The 21,999-nt window shown below is 42.4% G+C and overlaps 1 protein-coding gene across 5 annotated transcripts in view; it reads left to right on the forward strand.

The window, feature by feature from the left end:
- Positions 1-21,999, forward strand: part of Pcca (propionyl-CoA carboxylase subunit alpha) — a 306,130-nt gene that overhangs the window by 156,845 nt on the left and 127,286 nt on the right. For all 5 annotated transcript variants that reach the window (XM_085698173.2, XM_085698172.2, XM_048422206.3 and 2 more), the window contains one exon: positions 1,730-1,832. In XM_085698173.2, the coding sequence (XP_085554299.1) occupies positions 1,730-1,832 (103 nt within the window). The remainder of the gene's footprint in view (positions 1-1,729; positions 1,833-21,999) is intronic.

The raw sequence follows: 21,999 nt of genomic DNA on the forward strand, positions 1-21,999 counted from the left end.
TCTGGGATTTGCCCCAAAGAGGGATGTATTGCTTGGGTTTTCCATACCCTTCAATTTTGGGAAATACCTTCATGTAGAAGAATGGGCTACAGATCTTGAAAAATATTTATATTTAAATTTTTAGTTTATTTTGAATGAGTTTTAGAAATAATGTTCAAATCACTTTATTTCTTTCAAATAAATGTGTGTGCCCACTGGATATTTTTAGCTTAGAACTCCAGTTGTACAGACTGCACCATGTGATTGTCTGCTGTCACGTGACTGGCCTGCTAATTGCAGACCCTGTAGTGTGTGACTTCTGCTTTGATACCCATTGATTCTTGCACAAATCTGCCGGTGGAGCCAGTTACCTGCTGCAAGGCAGCCAGGCACGTGAAGCCTGCCAGGGTCTAGACCACTGCCACAGGGAATGAACAAATTTTGGTGGGAAGAAAAATTGTGGGAGAGAGAAATTTGTTGATTTATTTATTGATAGATCAGTTGATTGATCTGCCTTCAAGTTCTTACTACATACATGGGGCAGAAGAAGCAAGCCTCTGTTTCCTTTGAGTCCTTCATGCTAGAGAAACATGGCCTTGTCCCTGGTCGACATCAATCTGCTTCTGCAGAGGTCGGATCATTGGCCTCTTATCCTCACTATGGATGGGAGCAATGACAAGGATCAGCTGTGAGGAGCTGTCGTGGTTCCTAGAGGTTTCCTTGGGCCTGGCTTTCCCATCTCTTGTTTTCTTCTGCGTACCTATTTAAATCTCTTTCCTGGGGCTGTAGAGATGTTTAGCAGTTAAAAGCACTTGCTTTTCTTCTGGGGGACCCAAGTTCAGTTCTTACCACTTCATATCAGAAGCTTATAATTGTCTATACGTCCAGCTTCAGGGACCCAACACCCCTGCCTCCACAACAGCTGCACACGGGCATCTGCATTCATGTGCACGTGCTCACATGAAGATAAACTCCTACACATAATTTAAAATAAAAAATAAGAGTTTTGAACTGTTGGACTTGGGTGCTGGGAACCAGACTGTCAAGAGCCTTGTATGAATATGCCTTGGTTTTATTATTTTATGGTACTTATATCTAAACAATCAAGTTTCTTTCTCTAAAAGAGTCAATAAACATTAATACTTTCATGTACTTCAGAGCTCAGATGAAAGGGCTAGTGGTAAGGTACAGGGGAGGGAATCAGCCATGTATCAACCCACCTTTCTGCTGGCTGCTGCAGAGAGATTTTGGCCACCTTCAACACCTGTGCCCTCAACACTTCATTGTTCACATTGCAGAGAAGCCAGACCAGACACTTTGGGATTGTCTACTCATAGCTTTTAGGATAAAAGGCATTGGTTCTTAGTCACAGCTTTAGAAAACTCAGTCATTTCTTGTTCTCCAGTGTATGTGAATACGTTTGAAATATAGTTGCTTAGACAAGAAGCTTTCACTAAAATTTAAGTGATGGTTTTGTGTAAAAATAATTGTTAGATGCTAATTTTAAATTTGCTTTCAAGAATGTCAGTATTCTGGTATTTGTAAATCTGTGAACAGAGAATTCTGGCTGCAAAATGAATAATCTTTAAAAACAAACCAAAGTCTCTGTCCCTATGTTAGGCAGTGAGCTGCGAGTGAGCAGAGTCCGTTATAGATGCCTGGTAAAGTTCTTGTCTGATCGACTAATGACTGTAAGAGGAAGTGCAGATGTTGACATTGCAGATGTGACTGATGGCTTGATTTCCTACAGGACACATATTAACACAGAGCGAGAGAAACCAGTTATTGGCCATAGCGTCATCGTTATTTGTGGCATCCCAGTTACGAGCACGGCACTTTCAAGAGCATTCAAGGTACGACGTGAAGGATCAGAAAATACTTATGATTGTCTTGTCTGCACAGAAACGTGCCAGCAAAAGTACTGTCTGATCTTGGCTCTTGATCTTCTTAGGGTCATTGGGGAAATTACTGTAAACTCACTGTTTAATGTGGTGCTGTGAGTGCTTTAGTCTAACTTCCTCCTTCTCTCTCTCTCTCTCTCTTTCTTTCTCTCTCTCTCTCTTAACTTGGAAAAGAGTATCTTGGCTGTCTAATTTAGACATCAGTAGAGATCAGAAGCCGCTCTGATATTTGATGGGAATTTTATTCAGCTTAGCATGCATTGGTTATTTCTATTTTATTAATTTGCTAGTCTTGAAAAATGTTCACCATACAGCATTAGAAACCAGTCCGAGTGGTTAAAAGACAAATGTCAGATATTGGAAGCTGCAAGATGAGATGTTTATCTGTAACCCAAGGATAACTTCTAACTCTCTGGTGACCCAGGTGAAAAGGGAAACACACCTTTTACCAGAATAAGAACAAAATTCTCAAGGGCAATGTTTGTTTTTCAGTGATGATGTCACTGATGATAAAGTTGTGCTTACTAGAGTAACCCTTTAAGGAAATCTGTTGTGTTACCCAAACTGCATTATTTTACTTTCTTCTTGCTTTTTCCAAGAGGAACAATGAGAGAGTGGGCTGGTGGTGGGAGGCTATCAGCTAGCTCTGCTCAGCACCGGTCAGGATCACATTGCCTCTGAGGAAGTAGACAAGGTCATGGTTGTGTGTGATTGCATCTTAGTACTTAATGTGATCCATTTAGGCTGCTTCTTCAGAGGAAGTGCTGGAAGCTCAGTGCACAGTCTTTTTAGGAGTAACGAATGATCAGTAACTATCGGGAGAGGTGTGTGGCCATAGTTTGGCAAACTACAGATGACTGACAGCAGAGGGGGCGTGGTCAGCAGAGCCGTGACACTGATGACTACCTCCCCTGATGGCCTACAGTCCAGGATGGCAGTCAGGAGCCACATGTGCTCTTATGATTAAACCTAAAACCCAGTTTCTCCATCACCCTGGCCATATTTCAAGTGCTCAGTAGCCACATGTGGTGCAAGGCTATGGGCTATGCGAACACAATGGTCCTTTTCATCTTGGCAGCCCGGCTCCACTGGGGTCCGTGGGCCCGTGCTGCTCTAGCAGGGGTATGCTTAGGAGAGAATCTCGACCTCGTGTGGCTACTTCTTGAATGACTGTGATGTTTCTGCCCTCCTTCTCTTCTTATTTGGAGTCTTAAGTAGTTAAAGATGAAATGACGTGACTTTTAGGAGCTGTGCTGGCTTTTATTTAAAGGAAATAAATATGCTCATTTATTCTGGGTCAGACTCTGAAGAGGACTTAAAGTAAGAAAAGTGAAAATTGGGTTAATCCCACACTTCGTTAACAGTCACTTTAAACATTGCAGTGCCTTACCTGGGGGATGCATTTGCATAATAATTAGAGTCATTCTAGTGACTCTGGAAGGGCAGCTCCCTGTACTTTGTTTTCTTGCCTTAAACCCAGGGCTAGGGCTGCTTTTCCAGAGCTTAATCTTTTTTGATTAAAAAATCCACAGTATCATATTATGATTCTTTGAGAAAACTTGTTATGTTTTAGAGGTCTTTAAACATCTGCAATTATGATAGTATAAGGAGCCCACCTAATCATTTTTTCGGTTTCCACAGTCATAGAAAAAGTGCCTCATCATTTCCTCTCCATCTATCATTTCCCACCTGCCCTAGTTGTTAACATTTTAAGGGAAATTTCCACACACAAATAGACAAGTTTTACTTGTATACTTCAGTGAATTGCTGCTTCTGCATAGCTTAACCCTATCGAGACAGATGTGCAAGTGTCTGTCAGAAAGCTCCGTCACCTCACCTCGCTCTGGTACTGCCTTCAGGGACCATCTTCCTTTGTGCTTGACTTCTGCAGAGTTTCTACCCCAAACTGTAAATTTGATCATCACTACCTTAGCAACTTTACATGTCATTTGTGGAACTCATTGTCTTTTCACAGGTGGGAAGAATTATATTAGTGAAATACAGAGATCAGAGTTCAGTTGTGCAGACCACTGTGCACAGCCATGTGGCAGGTGATTGTTCCGTTCTAATGAGTTGATTTTCTTACTTAGGCCACTTACTTAGGCCATAAGGCTCTAAGGCAGCATCACCACTAGCCATAGAGGCACTAAGTTACATTTGCATGTCTGCTATAGAGGGACCTTCCCAGCCTGGCTTCTGAGGCTGTTTTTATGATTGGCTTGGGAATGGAGTGGCGTGTCACCCTCCAGGTGTGGCTCCACCATGCTGTGTTTTCACTTCCAAACCGGTAGCTCACAGCCCTTCCTCTGCCTTGCTTGTTTTGGCTGCTGATCTTATTTTCCCAATTTCTCTGTGGTCTTTACTCTTTCATCATTTATGACTTGGAAAAAGGCATTACTATGTAGCATAGTATTTAGATAGTAAAGTGATAGGGGGGTTTCTGGGAAAATAGAAAAGTTAATGTCAGAAACAATAGTACGCTTCTTGAGACACCTGTAAGTGTGCAGAACACAACTTTTTACATGCGTGCATACTGATTTTACTGTGTAGTTATGCTCCTTCCTTTGCAATCCTTAACCCTCTGGGGCTTCGGGGTGTCAGTCACTCAGAGCAGAGGCCTGGAGCACTGTCCCTAGCACCAAAATAAGGTTAAAAATAAAAACACTTTAATGCAGAGGTGAATATTAAAACTGTTAAAGGAACACGTTCTCTTATGTGAATGTGAAATGATTTTACTGCTTTGTGGGTTTGCTGTAGTAATTTGGTATACTAACTGGTAATTGTTAGAAAGAAAATAACAGGGATAGTCCCTTAGTCCCTTTTGGTAATGTTTACTCTCAAAATGCCTGCTCTCTTCAGCTCTATACAGCTTGTGGAGCATTCAGGGGAACTTGCCTTACCCTGGGCAGGCCCACCTCTGCCTCTCAGGCTTTGCAGATGCTGGTGAGACGGTCCACCTGCCTTCACATCACTGCCGCCCTCCCACCCTCTGTCTGCAGCTCATCTGAAGTAAAGCTTCGCAGCTCTGAAGTCGTCACCCGTGTTTTCTGCTAAGAGTGTAACTTACTGAGGGATAGTGGTTCGGCGACCAACTCTCTCTTTTCTGAGCAGAAAATGTGCTTGGTGTCCCTAAGAGTAAGGAAGAGGCAGGTACAGAGAGAGCCCCGTTCCCCTTTAGATGTTTGTCCTCAGCCTGATCCATGCTGTAAGGGGCGAGAGCAGTGTTAATCTGTTTTCACACATTGCATTTATTTCAAGGTCTTTGAGAGTAAATACCAACTCTGGGCTTATAAAAGTATTTTTATTGCAAATACATAAAAATTTACTAAATTAATTGGCCTTATTTTGTTTACTTGCTTTCCTTTTTGGACTGTGTGCTGGCTAGTATTTTGTCAACTTTACGTAGACTAGAATCACTTGGGAAGAGAGAACCTTAACTAAGGGACTGTCTCTATCAGATTGGCCCGTGGGCAAGCCTGTGGGACATTTGCTTGATGAATGATTGATGTGGGTGCCCACCAATGGGCGTGCGATTTTAGATGGACTAGGAAAACAGCAAGCCATGGGTAGCAAGCCCGTAAGCAACACTCTTCCATGGCCTCTGCTCCAACTCCTGCCTCCTGGTTCTTGCCTCAAGTTCCTGCCCCGACTTTCACATGATGGACTGACAACAAGCTATACGGTGAAATAAACACTTCTCTCCCCAATTGCATTTAGTTACTGATTTATCAACAGCAATAGAAACCCTATGACAACAACTTATTCTTTTTATAGCTCACCAGAAGATGCTCTCAGAATTAACATGGTTAATTCATTTGGAATTCATGAGATTAATGTTTGTTAATGATTAATGATTGTTAATGATTGTTGCTGATAATGAGGACTAGTGAGTTCAGGCATGGTAGCTCACACTTTTAATCCCATTGCTTGGGAGTCTAGGGCAGAGGGATTGCTATGAGTTTGAGCATAGTATAGGCCACGTAGTGAGTACAGGCTGCTAGAACTACGTGGTGAAACCCTGTTGAGAGAGGGAGGGGAGACAGAAAGAAGAGAGGAGAGAGCTGTGGTATGTTCTTTTGTGTTAAACCGCAGAATTTACTATTGTCGCCATTTCTTGTAACATGAGTGGCCGGACCTGCTTGTTGGGGTTTTTGTCCTGCCCGCGCCCCCTCCCCCCACCCAAGCTGTTTAGTCCGAGAGAAAAATCACACTGAAATCTCTAAGTTATAACGCTGATTGACCCATTAGGTCAGGCTACTTATTAGCTAACTCTCACATCTTGATTAACCCATTTTTCTGATCTATGTTAGCCTTGTGGCTCAGTACCTTTTTCAGTGGGGCAGCTCACATCCTGCTGCTTTGGTGATCTTGGCAGGAGTGGGAAGAATCAACTTCCTCCTCCCCAGAAGTCTCCTGCTCTCCTTGCATCATTTCCACTTCCTGTCTGGTTTTCCCACCTACACCTCCTGCCTGGCCAATCAGCGTTTATTCAAAACATGATTGACAGAATACAGACAATTTTCCCGCACCAATTTCTAAGTGTAGAGGTCTGTAGTGTCGACTCTAACAGTGTTTGCAGCAGCCCTCCAGCTTCTTCATCTTGTACAACTGAAAGTCTGTATCTAATGATAAACTCCCTTCTCCTGCCTGAGAGCCAACATTCTGTTCCCTGTTCCTCTAAGTTTAACCTCTCCATGACTACTTTAACTAGGGAAAGATGTGTTCCATTTGTTTATGCTGCATTTGTACAACGATGTAAAGATGTGTTACATTTTTTATGTTGCATTTGCACAACGATGTAAAGATGTGTTGTTGCTTTGCCTGCCTAAGGCGCTTGATTGGTCTAATAAAAAGCTGAGCAGCCAATAGCTGGGCAGTAGAGTGATAGTCAGGGCTGGCATGCAGAGAGAATAAGTAGGAGGAGGAATCTAGGCTTGAAAGGAAAGAGAAGGAGAGAGAGGAGAGAATGAGGGAGGGAGGGAGGGAGACACCCATGGCCTGCCAGGCAGCTGCCAGACAGACATGAATGAAGGAAAGGTAAAATGCCCCAAGGCAAAGTGTAGATGAAGAGAAACAGGTTAATTTAAGTTATAAGAGCTAGTGGGACAAACACAAGATAAGGCTGAGCATTCATAACTCATAATACATCTCTGTGTTATGATTTGGTAGCTGGTTGGTGGCCCAAAAGAAAGCCTGCTTCAGTCCAGTGTAAGTACCTTTTACTCCGTCTCTAAAGAGGGCTATAATTTGATATCTCAAATAAACTAAAAGCTTTTATATGCAGGTAACAGAAGTCCTGATCCAGACAGATGCCCTGAACAGGACATTAGGCCAGAAAAGGGTGGCACAGTATGGGGTGGCTCAGGTCGCTTCTCTGTGGTGGACTCGGCTTTGCTTTGATTCTGTAGAAGGAGCTCCAGGAGCTCTAGGAGCCAGACCTGTGAGGCTGGGTCCAAATGATTGTGCCACCCGTAAAAAGGTGGGAGAACTGGGCAGTTTCCACAGAATACACCAGTGTGTCAGCACTTAAACCAGTTCTTGCTGAGAGTATTGGAATATGCGAAGCCCCTTCCTACACGTTTTTGTTTTGCTTTGAGCCACAGTCTTGCTGTGTAGTCCTAACTGGTCTGGTACTGGCTGCGTAGTCCAGGCTGTTCTTGAACTCACAGCAGTGCTCCTGTGTAATCTGAGACTGTGCTTTTGTTTCCTGGCAGCCTAGACCCGAATGATCACACAGAAACTATATTAATTACAACACCGTTTGGTCAATAGTTCAGGCATATCCCTAACTAGCTGTTCCATCTTAAATTATCCCATTTCTATTAATCTATGTATCACCTGAGGCTGTGACCTACTGGTAAGGTTCCAGTGTCTTTCTCCTTCAGCAGCTACATGGCATCTCCCTGACTCCGCCTTCCTTCTCTCTGCATTCAGTTTAGTTTTCCTGCCTGGCTCTATTCTGACCTGCCATAGGCCAAAGTGGCCTATTTGTTAACTAATGGTAATGAAACATATTCACAGCATATAGAGGGGAATCCCACATCGCTAATGGTTCTGGGATTATAGGCGCATGTCTCCACATCAATTTGATGATTTTTTTTCTTAACTATTTTTTTGGGGGTGTATGTGGAACATGTACTGAATAACCAACTATCCTTCCTTTCTTTCTTTCTTCCTCCCTCCCTCCCTCCCTCCCTCCCTCCCTCCCTCCCTCCCTCCCTCCCTCCCTTCCATGCTGTGCTGTATATTTTTATGTCATCTTGACACAGCTAGAGTCATCTGAAAGGAGGAAACCTCAAATAAGAGAAAATGCCTCTGTAAGTTCTTACTGTAAGGCATTTTCTTAATTAGTGATTGATTGGGGAGGACCCAGTCTAATTTTTGGTGGTGCCATCCCTGGGTTGCTGGTCCTAGGTTCTATAAGAAAGCAGGTGAGCAAGCCATGGGGAACAAGTCTGTAAGCAACATCTTCCATGGGTCTCTGCATCAGTTCCTGCCTCCAGTTTCTTGCCCTGTGTGAGCTCCTGTCCTGACTTTATTCACTCATAAACTGTGATGTGGAAGTGTCAGCTTTAGCTTTTCCTCCCCAATTGGCTTTTTGATTATGGTGTTTCGTTAGAAATGCTAAGACACATGTTTTCTTCTTTTTTTCCTTCCCGTCCCTCTCCCTAAGAGGGACAAGGAAAGATTGTAGCTCTTAAATAAGAACTGAGGGTTGTACCTTGGGGGAAATGGGGAACCAATGCAGGTTTTCAGCAAGGAGCTTGCTGTTGTGTAGGTACCAAGATTTCCTGGCTGCAGAGTTAGACACAATTGTAACTAGTAAAAATTGAAGCCAGGAGACCAGTGACAGATAGCAGTCGCCAAGGTCTGAGCCCTGGAACTTTCCAGCATCGGTAACTCTTAAGAAGGGGAGAATACAACAAAGGAAGTTGAGTAGGAGCAATAGAAGAGGGTAGAGAGCGAGGCATAGATGAGCCTAAGGGCCAGTACAGGTGCATAATCCCAACAGTTGGGAGGTGGAGGCGGAAGAATCAGATTAGCTTTCTATGCAGATGTACAAAGTCTTGTGCCTTACTTTATAGAAAAGGGGAGCATTCCTCTTAAAAAGATGACTTAAAAATGCCATTATATTGTTAACATTTTGTCACGTTAATATTCTTCAAAATAGTAGTTTTTAAAAATTGTTCATTAAAAATTAATATATGATTGGAAATCTTGCTCCAGTAGAAATAATAAATCCAGAGAGGTAATTTGCATGAGAATGTCTTTCAGAGTGTGACAGTATCCTACCACGTCTCTTACCCACTGAAAATGCACACACCAAAAGGCCTTTGATTCATGGCATAGCCTTTAGTTAGATTTTTCAGGAGAGGAAAGCATAGATTGCTTTGGTTGTTTTGACTCCTTTACCCAGCACTGAACTGTGGGACCAGCACCTAGTGAGGTACCAGGAGTTTGGTTCCAGCTCCATGGTAAGATGGTACTAACAGCTTTGCCAAACTGCTTCAACCTTATGCCTTTATCTTCCTGTCTGAATAATACCAGTTTTGTATGGGGTGACTGCCCAAGGCTTCTTCAGCTCAGAGCCTGTTTGAACTGAACGAGGTCGTAGATTTTACTTTATGCCCATAATTTCTTCCCAGTACTGGTTCAGATGTTAAAGTCCAGAAACCAGAATGTTTTTACAGTGGCCTGTGGTAATACTGATGGAACAGCTCAGCCCACAATGTGGAAATGAGGCATTCCCTATGTTAGGGTTGGCCTAGGCTGTGTGGGTCAGTGTGTAACCTCACCCTGTGCTCGGGCCAGTCACACAGCCTGCCACCAGTTTAACCCTTTCAAGCACAATCCTGTAAGGGGAAATTGCGTTCTCTTGAATCCCCTCTCTGTGTTATTGTTCTCCTGACATCTGTGCTGTACATTCTTTCCTCATCTGGCTTCCTGATAAAATGGAGAATCAATGTCCTAGTGATTTCTACTCGACAGATGCAATTATCTGAGGTTTTCTTGCTATTGAAAACCAGTGGCCTTTCCCGGTCTCAGATGTAATTTGTTCATTTGTTCTTGAGTTTCCATCTGGAGAGTGAGTTTCAGGTTTCAAATCGGATTTTAAGCATTGAAGGGTAATTGGGGAAAGGCACACAGAAAAAGTAGCCTTGTGAAAATCATTTGTAAGAAAAAGCCAGTTTTGTTGTGTGATTTGCATTATAGGAGGTTTAAAAGGGTATGTCATATTGCATCACATTTATACCAGCTATGAAATAAAACAACTTTTATATCACACTTGATTCATGTATGTTCTCGGGTAGGTCATGTTTTTACAACAACGTTGCTGGTTGGTGACTGACTATATACTTTGCATATTTCCAAACACACATGACCATACAGCATCTTTGGAAATACACACCTCCATCAGAGCAAGCGTGCCTCTGGAAGCAGCAAGAGGAGAGAAAGACACTAATGCAGTCATTTCCTATGGCTCTTACTGCTTCTGCTACGGTGTTTTTAATTATTTACTATGACCGTTTCTTGGCCCAAGCACGGAATTGTGCATGTGCAAGATGACACATCTGTAATGTTTTGCTGAAGATCACATTTTAAAAATATTTCTCTTCAGTTCGGCTGTCCTGTGAGGGCTGAATATCATCTTAGGCGAGTCTGTTCTTCCCTGCCCTGACTCCAGAAGCTCTTGCACACTTCATCAGTATTATTGTGATTCTGTGGCTGCAGGATCCTGGCAGCTGTTGCACCCCACTGGCAAATCCTATTCATTCTTCTTTCCCATTCACCATTGCCATTGGAGAATTGATTTCTCTCTCCTCTACTCTAACCTTTCCCAATTCATTTCGGATTGTTCGATGTGAAACATTTTAATTTCATATCATACAGCTATTCATCTCACAATCCCTTTTTTAACCTGTCACCAGGGTAACAGCATAGCATGCTTTCTTTAGGCAATCAAGTTTTTATTTTACATGCTTAATGTTGCATTAAATGTTTGCATTTTGTTTAACCCCCATTAAATACTTTGAACTCTGAATATGTTTTATAGGGTAATGAAATCCCTGATTTTTGAATTGAAACTAAATCAACACCATCAGTGCATTTATAAGAAAATGTCAAAAGATTAATTTGCATAATGCAAAGATGATTGTTAAAAATCCAAGTTAGCCGATCTGTGCAAAGTAATTTTCAGTAGGGAGTGGAGCAGTATTTGTATATTTATGTTCAGCCTTGTTCCAAAAAAGAATTTAAAATTGGTTTATAGAGATTTGTCAGGGAGAGAAATGCAATATTGAAATGAGTAATGGAATTGGTACAAATGGGAAATAGATCTTTTGAAGAAAATGCTTAATTTTTCAGCTTGCTTCTTCCTGTAGTTAAGCATAAAGAACATAATGACTTAGGTGTTTAATGGCAGACGGAGTAATGAGATGGGCCAGAGTGAGACGAATGGTTGTTCTGGGAGCTTGCTTTGGGGAGTGTGTTCATTAATATCTGCTTGTTGGCGCACATCAGTGTTGTATTTCCTTAGATAACATTGATTAGTGCAGTGGATATGCGTGTATGTAGGTCTGATTCTTTGAAACAATCCAACTAGGCTTGTGTTTCTCTTGCCTTTTCATCTTCACCCACAAATAGTAATTTCACTGAAATCTGTTCTAGGGATAAATTCTGTGAAATGTGGAAAATACTAAGAAGTATAAATAAAGCTCTCGGGAAAATAACGGGAGCTAATGAACCATGTTGTTTGAAAGTATGGTTGTTTAAAAAGATACTCACGTAGTAGTTGTTTATGTTTATACTTAGATCCTTCTCTATATTTACTAATGCTTTCTCGGTAATAGATAGAACAAACTGAGTTAAACTTTCTGAGTTATTGATTTTCAGTTTATTTTTTAAACTTTGAAGTGCATATATGCCTTAGAAACATTTTTATTAAAATTTTTCATTTATTTTTCATGCCTACCATAGTTTCCTCCAATTCCTCTCCTCCTGTTCCCTTCTCCACCTCCTTTCTAACTCCCCTCCCCCATCCACTCTTCTGTCTCCATTCAGAAAGGGGCAGGCCTCCCAAGGGAATTAGCACAGCATGGCACATCAAGTTGAGGCAGGACCAAGCTCCTTCCCCTGCATCTAGGTTGGATGAGGTAACCCAGCATGGGGAATGGTTTCCCAAAAAGCCAGCTCAATCACCAGGGACAGGTCCTGATCCCACTTCTAGGAGTCCCACAAACAGACCAAGCTACACAACTGTCACACTCATGCAGAGGGCCTAGGTTGGTCCCATGCAGGCCCCCTAGCTGTTGGTTCAGAGTTGGTGAGCTCCCACGAGCTCAGGTCTGCTGTCTTAGAGGATTATATTAACATACTCTTGTCTTCAGTTTGGTTCTCTGTGGAAATTCTTGCTCTCTTGAGGTTGTGTGGATCCAGATAGCACTGGCTTAGCTGAACAGTGTTATAAGCCATCTACTTCACAAAGGTCTCCTCCTCTAAGTAAATCCTTTTTATGATGATAGCCTTTGCCTTCTGAATTAGTTATTAGGTCATTCAAAAAAATCGTGGATAGTGCCCATGTGATAAGATGGTGAATCTATAACAAGACAGAGTCATCCCTTCCTTTAGGAACCTGAGAGTCTAATAAGATAGGTGGTCGCTCACTCTGTACAGTGCCAATGAAAAAGAGAGATGTCTAGGTTGTTTTCCAGAGTAGTGAAGAAATCTAATTTTCAACTTTGCCACATTATTCTATCTAAAATATCCAGTTTTCAGCCATGAGTAACAGCATGTAAAGAAACGTGAAAGTGTGGTTCACGCTAGAGATGGAGTTAGTGGAGACCGTCCAGGAGGCAGTCTAGGTGCTAAACTTATTACACAGTGATCTAAGCAGACTATTTGAAGTGTATTCCAGGTGCCCAGGAAGATGGAATAGCAGTCAAGAGTACTTACTGCGCATACCGAGTACCTGGGTTTAGTTCCCAGCTCTCACCTCTCAGCTGCCTCTAATTCCAGCTCCAGGGGATCTAAGACCTCTGACAACTTTGGGCACCTGCATGAACATGGTACACATAAACTCACACAGGAACATGTACTACATACATATAAACTTTTAAACAATTGAGTATGTTCAAGGAACTAAATGAAGAGAGTTATGAAGAGCTAAAGGGTTGCATAGTAACCATGATTGACAAGATGGTAGATGTCCATAAAAATTTAAATGATAAGATGGCAAGTAATAATTTTAGATAAAACTATAATGCTTAAAACAAAACTATATATCATCTGCATTCAACTGTAGATTTGAGGTGGTAGGGGAATCTTCAAATGTTAAGATATGTCAGTTAAGATTATCTACTATGTCAGACAGAAAGAAAAAAAGAAAAGTTAAAAAGACTCAGATTTAGAAGGACACAATCAATATAGTCACATGGATCTGCTTCCAGTTCCAGAACGAGAGGAGAAAGGAACAGAAAAATAATTGAAAGAAATTATGGCTAAATTTACGCAACTTTGACAGATAGTGTTATTCTGCAGAATCAAGAATGTTAATAAAGTACAAGTCTGATAAAGAGAGCCACACAGACACAGCTCCACATACAAAACAGGAAGAATTTTAAAATCAGTAAGAGAAAAATGAACTGTATCCTCAAAGAGATACGGAGTTCATTCCTCAGCAAATGCCAAAATAGTTGGGGAAAGATTGGAACCAGCAGGATCTAGTGTGGTTTATGGGTAGAGTACTTATCTACCTCATGTGATAGACTATGGAGTTGGTGTCATACATACATGCATACATACGTACATATGAGCTTTGTTCACACTTCTTACAAGTCTGGCCTGTCAGAAACTACAGTGTATGAGGTGCGCGTTTTTTTCAAAGCCATCCGAGAATGGTTAGAACTTAAATAGGTAGCCATCGTTTGTGGTTCTGAAGTCTCAGAGAAGACACTCAGGACTGTCAGGACTTCCTGACATCAAGCAGGATATCATGGCCAAATGGGAGCAACAGACAGGGGAGTTCCCCTTAAAATGTGTGCACATGAAAACTTCATGGAGCTCAGCATGGAGAACGTGCTGAAACGACGAATGAGCTTGAATTTTCAGTTGCATACCAAGCAATGTGGTGATGATGCTTGGAATTTTGCATCTTACCAGTTGGAGGGTCTTGTAAATGTACTTCAAGCTTTCCATTAAATCCCTGGGAGGGGCTTCTCTTCAAGAGAAAGACTGCTTCTGGAATCAGCAGTTTGCCTGTTTGGTTTATTAAGAACAAAGCCAAAGAGACACATCCTTACATGCCATGCAATCAGGCCTTCAGCTTCAGTTACTAATTAGTAACTTCAGTGTCTGCTGTAATAAAGACCATTCAGAAAGATAGCAAAACCTAAGTCTCTTCAGTATCCCCGGCCCCCGAAGATTGGCTTGGTATGTAGTTTAAGAATAAAGGTGACTTGTAGTTAAGAGAAAGAGTAATCAGAAGAAACCAACCAGGAGAATTTGAAGATGTTGGAATCATGGGCAAGGACTTAATATTTGCGATTCAAATTCTTTTTAAATGTTAAAGAAAAAATGCGAACGAACTGAAAGGGAATCCAGCATGAGAATGGAAGCGTTAAGAATGCAAGAAGTGAAATTCCAGATGTAAAATATGTTATACTTACCGTGGACAGTTTGATCAGGACATGAAAAAGCAGGCTTGTGGTGACAGAAGAAAGAATGGTTAGTTCAGAAGGTAGAGGAATGAGATTGTATTTGGTCTGAAAAAGAGCAAATGGAATTTTGGATACTAAAGAACTACAAAAGGGTGTTTATGGAAATCTAAGGTAAATTTTATACCATGATTGTGGTAGTTGGTATCAGACATATACAGATGTCCAAACTTAGAAGTTATGAGCTTAAATATTAAGAGTTTTGTTCTTTTCATGTGTGTGTGTGTATGTGCATGTTCACGTGCACGTGTGCATGTGTCTTTTTTCTTTTTTCCTGAAAATTTTTTATTACTGTATAAATAATACCAATCAAAATTTTCACTTCCTCCCCTCCTCCCACTTCCCTTCCGCTCCTCCATGTACTCTCTCCCCCTCCCCCTCCAGTCCTAAGAGAGGGCAGGGTACCCTGCCCTGTGGGAAGTTCAAGGCCTCCCCCCCCCCATCCAGGCTTAGGAAGGTATGCATCCAAATAGAATAGGATCCCCAAAAGCCAGTACGTGCAGTAGAGACGAATCCCAGAGCCATTACCATTGATTGGCTTCTCAGTCTGCCTCAGTTGTGAGCCACATTCGGAGGGTCCAGTTTGATTCCATGCTTGTTCAGTCCCAGTCCAGCTGGCTTTGGTGAGCTCCCATTAGGTCAGGCACACTGTCTCAAGTGGTGGACGTACCCCTTGCGGTCCTGACTTCCTTGGTCATATTTTCCCTCCTTCTGCTCTTCAGCTGGACCTTGGGAGCTCAGTAGAGTACTCCCATGTGGGTCTCTGTTTTTTATCTCCATCTGTCACCGGATGAAGGTTCTATGGTGATATTCAAGATAGTCATCAATCTGACTATGGGACAAGGCCAGTTCAGGCACCCTCTCCTCCACTGCCCAGGGTCCTAGCTGGGGACATCTCTGTGCATTTCTGGAAACCCCTCTAGAGTCAAGCCTCTTGCCAACCCCACAATGCCTCCCTTAATTAAGATATCTTCTTTCCTGCTTCCATATTGGTCCTTCCTCCATCTCAACCATCCCACTCCCCCAAGCTCTCCCAACCCTCCCCTTCTCCCTTCTCTCTCCCCCCTCCTCTTTGCCCCCACCCTTACCCCCATTCTCCCAACTTTTGCCTGGCGATCTTGTTTGCTTTCAATTTCCAGGAGGATCTAAATATGTTTTTCTTTGGGTTTACCTTATTACTTAGCTTTTCTAGGATCACCAACTCTAGGTTCAATGTCCTTTGTTTATGGCTAGAATCCACTAATGAGTGAGTACATACCGTATTCATATTTTTGTGTCTGGGTTATCTCACTCAGGATAGTGTTTTCTATTTCCAACAATTTGTATGCAAAATTCGAGATGTCATTGCTTTTTTACAGCTGAGTTAGTACTCTAATGCCACACTTTCTTTATCCATGCTTCCATTGAGAGGCATCTAGGTTATTTCCAGGTTCAGGCTATTACAAATGATGCTGCTAAGAACATAGTTGAACAAATGCTTTTGTAGTATGATTGGGCATCTCTCGGGTATATTCCCAAGAGTGGTATTGCTGGATCCTGAGATAGGTTGACTCCCATTTCTGAAAAACTGCCACACTGATTTTCAAAGTGGTTGCACAAGTTTGCATTCCCATCATCAGTGAATGAGTGCTCCCCTTACTCCACATCCTCTCCAGCATAGGCTGTCATTGGTGTTTTTGATTTTAGTGTGTGTCTTTACATGTTTCTGGGCATATATGTGGCATGTGGGTGTGGAGACTGAAACATATGCAGGAATCTGCTTCCATGGTTCTTTGGCCTTCTCTGCGTAGGGTCTCTCAAAGAAACCTAGAGCTCACTGATACAGCTGGTCTCATTAGCCACCTTGCCATGGAGAACATTTCTCTTTCTGAGCCCTGCGATTTCACACAGGCCTTCATGCCTACCTGACTAATGCTAGTTCTGGGGATCTGAGCCTCAGTCCTCTTGCTGACACAGCAAACACTTAGATCACTAAGTAGTTTTTCCAGACCCAGGTTTTGTCTATCTGTTTGGTTGTTTTTTAAATGTCAAATATATCTCAGCAAATATGTTTTAAAAAGTTGAAGACAAACTGGTTGGCAGTGGCGCACACCCTTAATCCCAGCACTTGGGAGGCAGAGGCAGGTTGATTTCTGAGTTTGAGGCCAGCATGGTTTACAGAAGGAGTTCCAAGACAGCCAAAGCTGTTACACAGAGAAACTCTCTTAGAAAACAAACAAACAAACAAACAAACAGCCCCCCCCAAAAAAAACCAAAAAACAAAAAACCAAACACAAAAAAACCGAAGAAGACAGCTTCAGTGATTTTGGAGATATCAAGAAAGGTAGTAGATGTGCTGGGAGTCAGAAAAGGGAAGGACAGAGAGAACAGGGCAAGAAATGTTAGAAAAAATGCATTGGATGTTTTCTTTGAGAAAAGACAGAATAAGTGGCTGAGAGATGGTTCGCACTTGCTAGCATTTGCTGCTATTCTAGAGGACCTGTGCTTGATTCTTAGCACCCATCTGGAAGCTCACAGTCTCCTGTAACTGCAACCCCAGGGAATCTGAATGACCTTTGTGGGTGACCACACACTTGTGGCATACACAGACACAAATACATACACAGAAATAAAAATTGTAAGTCATTTTATATTTTACCCAGCATTATCCTAATAATTCTAATCATTGGGATAAAAATAAAAAAGCAAATTAAAATGTACAAACAGGAACAAATGGATACTTTGCATTCAGAGAAGCCATAATCATTTGCACAGGAAATATTAAGGAATCTCCACAACTAATACATTTAGGAAAGTTTTAGACCTAAAAGTCAAATATAAATTGCATTTCCACAAAGACTAAAACCACTGAAAAAGAATCAATGTTCCATTTAACATAACATAACATAACATAAAAGTAATTATGCAAATACTTTAACAAAGTATATTCTATGCAGTCACTCCTCAGCATACTAAAAAAAAAATCAGCGTTAAGATTGGAAAGCAAGGACATTTAAGGAGACTATCAGAAATTTGTTATACTCAGAACACATGAATTGAACAGTAGAGACTCAGTGCTATGCATGATGAAGAGGCACTCAGCATTAACCCTGCGTGCGCTCAGACAGGACAAACAAAGACGAAGGTGGTCCCTGCCTTATACTAAGTCTAGATTGCGTATGGGTCTAACTCCAGTTCCAGGGAGGGAAGGCTTTGTGCTGGCTTTGGAATCTTTCTGGCTGTGCAAAGGGAGCTTTAGAAATCGCTAACAAAGGTGTAAGATACGGCCTACGAAATTTCCTGAAATAACCTCCATCCCTCTCTCCTCTCACAGAAGAAATCTAGAAGTCAGTCATAGGTCCATGTGTTCGTTTTCTGGGAGAGGAGTTCAGGGGGTAAAGGACCCACATGGGGGAGGAGAGACCCATAGAGTGCTCTGATCTCTATGTGCGTACTGTGGCGTATGCCCACATATAGACGAATGAACAATACTACAAGAGATATGTGTCTCTTGAACCTTAGAATAGTAGAAAAGCAAACAAACAAAAAACCAGGCTGCCATTCCCTATCTGTTAGAACATCTACAACCCAGAGTGCTCAAGACACCAAGTACTGCCAAGGATGAGGGCGGGTGCTGGAGGAAGTCTTACGTACTGCAGCAGGAATACAAAGTGACACCGCCGTGTGGGCTGACGGCTTGGCAACTTCTTACAAGACTGGATGTCCTTGTAACAAGATCAAGCAGTGGTGGTCTTTGGCATGTATAATGATGAGTGGGAACCCCATGTCCATTCTAAACCCTGCATGAGTACTTAGAGCAGCTTTGTTCATAACTGCCCAGAGAAGCCACCAGTCTCAGAAACCACATACTTCACAGCAGTGAAATAATGAGCTTACCAGTTGCAAAGATCCCATACCCATAAGTGTGTACTGCAAGGATACCATGCTCCTGAGTGTGTACTGCAAAGATCCCATACCCCAAGTGTGTACCTCTGAGTGAAAGGAGCCTGTTTAGAGGCAGCACTCTGGAAGGTTCCAGCTAGATGGCATTCTGATGAGAGCCACAGTGCACAGACTGTAAGGATCAGTGGTCGCCAGATGTTTAGGGATGGAGGATTAAAAGGTGGATGATGGAATATTTGGGGCAAGGAAACTATCCAGTAGGATACTGTAAGGGTGAGTCCATGGAAGTTTTAATCTTGTTGGTAAGTTTAACTGCATTTATAATCGCTTAAGAGATACACCATTGGGTGGCCTCCGTGTGCGTTTGCAGAGAGAATTAACTGAGGATAGAAGACTGTAGCATGAGGGCCGGCTTGTTGGGGTTTCTGTCCCGCCCAGTACCCCAACAAGCCAGCAAGTCCCAAGGAAAATCACACGGAGTCTACATTAGGTTATAAACTGATTGGCCCATTAGGTCAGACTTCTTATTAGTCCTTGTAACTTATATTAATCCATTATCATTATCTATGTTAGCCATAATGGCTCAGTACCTTTTCCATCAGGGGCAGCTTACATGCTGCCTCTTCGGTGGTCTGCGCAGGAGTGATGGACGAAAGAGCTTCCTGTGTCCCAGAATACACCCAGTCTCTTTGCTCCACCCCTACTTCCTGTCCGGCTTTCCCGCCTATACTGCCTGCCTGGCCAATCAGCATTTTATTAAAATATGATTGACAGAATACAGACAGTTCTCCCACACCAGAAGACCTACCCTGAATGTGGGTGGCACCATCCCATGATCTGGAGGCCTAGACTAGATAAAAGGGGAAAAAGAAGAAGATGAGAGAAATATAGGATTCATCTCTCTCTACTTCATAATGTGCTGTGAGCAGCCACTTTATGTAGCTGCCACCACCGTAAGAGCTGCCATCATCACTTTGCCTTTCCCTCCATAGTGGCTTGTATCCCAAGCCATGGGCTAAAGCATACCCATCCTTCCCTAAGCCATCACAGCAATGAAGAAGTCGCCAATGCAACACGTGCCATTGCAAATATGTCAGTACTCTTAGGATATATTACACCAGAGTAGCCTCAAGTTGCATAGATCTTAGGAGTGCATTGATGCCAGCTCATCAAGTCGAGTAAGTGTGCTGCCCTAAGGAAGGTGTAGTGAGAAGAGATGGGAGAGGATGGAATGGTGAGGGTGCATGGGGGACCCTGTGCTTCTGTTCTTTTCTGCACCCAAACCTCTAAAAAAAAATTGATTCTACCTTAAAACATTTCTGGTGAGGGAAAACCATTGTGAAAACCAACAAACAAGCCACAGTAGAGAATTCTCACAGGACACATCTGACAAAGGTCTGTATCCAAAGAGAAGAACTTCCACAAGTCAGTAATAAGGATAAGAAACTGACAAAAAGGACTAAAACCTTGACTGCAAATGGCCAATAGACTCAGAGGTCCTCAACATTACAGGAGGACTACCATTAGCTCCTCAGAATTACAGTGGCTTTCTTCTGCAAGGGTCTCTGTTGAATGGGTCAGGGTGGGGCTGGAACTCAGCCATGGTCTTGTTGTCCTCACATCTCAGAGAATGGCTATGGATTGTTTGGCACTCCCTAGCCTGGCCAGAGTCACACTGACTGTGGTAAATGGTGGTGAGGCTGTAGCAGGACCCTTCTTCTGAGTATAGCAGTGCCAGTGTCTCAGAGAACAGTGTGGCAGCTTAAAAACACTTACATGCTTAGCTTTGAGTTTGTTCTCCTTCATTTTGTGCTCTTAAGAGGAAAAGAAAATTGTCCTCAGAATATTCCTATCCAGGACTGAGGAAGCAGCCTAGAGGTGCAGTGCTTGGCTAGCATTTGTGGAGTTTGTTACAAAGAGCATTCACAACAGCTTTGTTCATAACACTCCTAAAATGGAGACCCCTCAATGTCCATCAGCAGAAGGGGGAGCTATCTAGCATGTGTACAAGAGAACACATTTGTGTAAAAGAAAGTATCCAACAAATATGAGGGGAATTCAAAAGTATATTGACCAAAAAGCTCCTATCATCCTTGCTGTCAGGATTGAAGTGAAGCTTTGATACAAACAACTGAAGCCCATGAGAACCTGTTGGAGGGTTGTGTAAAATGACTGGAAGAGAGGGGGTGAGGCTGAAGACGGCAGCATTTCACCATGTAAATTGCATATTTTTTTTTGTATCCATGGGCGCCACAAGGTGATGTAATGCATATCCATTATGTAAAATGGTCTATCTAGGATAGCTAGCATCAGCATCTTCAATATCTGTATTTTCTTGTGCTGGGAGTCTTGGACTCCTTGTCTTCCTGTTCTTTACAAGTATATAGCAAATTCTTCTAAGCTAATCATCCTTCCATTGTGTAAAATATAAGAAGTGTTCCTCCAGTGTAACTAACTGTGTTTGTCACCCATCCCTCCAGTGACTCCTCCTCTGTATCAGTGTTTGGTACCTTGTTATACAGCCCCCCATTCACCCCCTCTCCTCCTAACCTTCTAGTCTCCAGTGTCCCCTATTGACTCTTCATTTATGAAATCAACTTCTTTCAATTGTGATGCATGAGCTCATTTGGTGTTTGTCTCTCTGTAACATGCTTGTTTCAGTTACTGTCCTGTTCACCCCCACTGCTGCAGATGACGGGATCGCATGCGTGCTGGACATCTTCCCATGTCATGTGCTGACAGATACTCTGTTCTTACTGTTGCTGTGACAGAACAGCCAACCAAAGGAACCTGAAGAGAGAAGGAGTTACTTAGACCCATCACTTTCAGAGTGTAGTCTTGATCCTCCTGCACGCTTGTTTCTGGCTTTGAAGGGTTCCCTGAAAGCTGCTTTTATCTGTCTTCACAGTGATGAACTTTAATGTTACCCTGTTGTAAGTTCTCACATAATAAGGCATAGAGTTTTGTTTGGTTTGGCAGCAGGCTTCTGGTTAAAATTCCTTTAATCTGTTCCCTCCGTGCTTTCCTATTCATTTTGATAGCTGATGGTTCTGTGAAGATTTTACATGAATTTATTGCACTACTAAAACCCGTGCTTATGACCCTTCCTCTCTCTGAACTTGCTGAAAGTGAGGTTTTCAGCAAATGGCTGACTTTTGGTCTTCTTGGAGTTGTTTTCTTTTCCTCTTCAGTTGAGGAAAATAAGAAACACTTCATACGCTAGATCTAAAGTTTCATTAAAATTGCTTATGCCCTATCTCAGGCATTTTAAGTGGGCCATCTGTCTAAACATCTTTCTTTCTCTCCCCCACTTTTTCCTGATCATTTCCTCGACTTATTCATGAGCCATGGGAGGGCTCCTTTGTAGTCTGCCTGTATCTCGGGCCTGCCTACCCCCACTGAATACATCTATGTGCTTGCATAAAACAGCTTTGCGCCATGCTGGAGAATTTCTGAACTGGGTTCAGGTGAATGGCACACTTTCTGAGGGCCTTTTTCTACTTACAAAAATTTGTATGCAGGTA

This window comes from Myodes glareolus, chromosome 12 (assembly GCF_982192425.1).
Source record: "Myodes glareolus chromosome 12, mMyoGla1.1, whole genome shotgun sequence".
Taxonomy (NCBI): Eukaryota; Metazoa; Chordata; class Mammalia; order Rodentia; family Cricetidae; genus Myodes; species Myodes glareolus.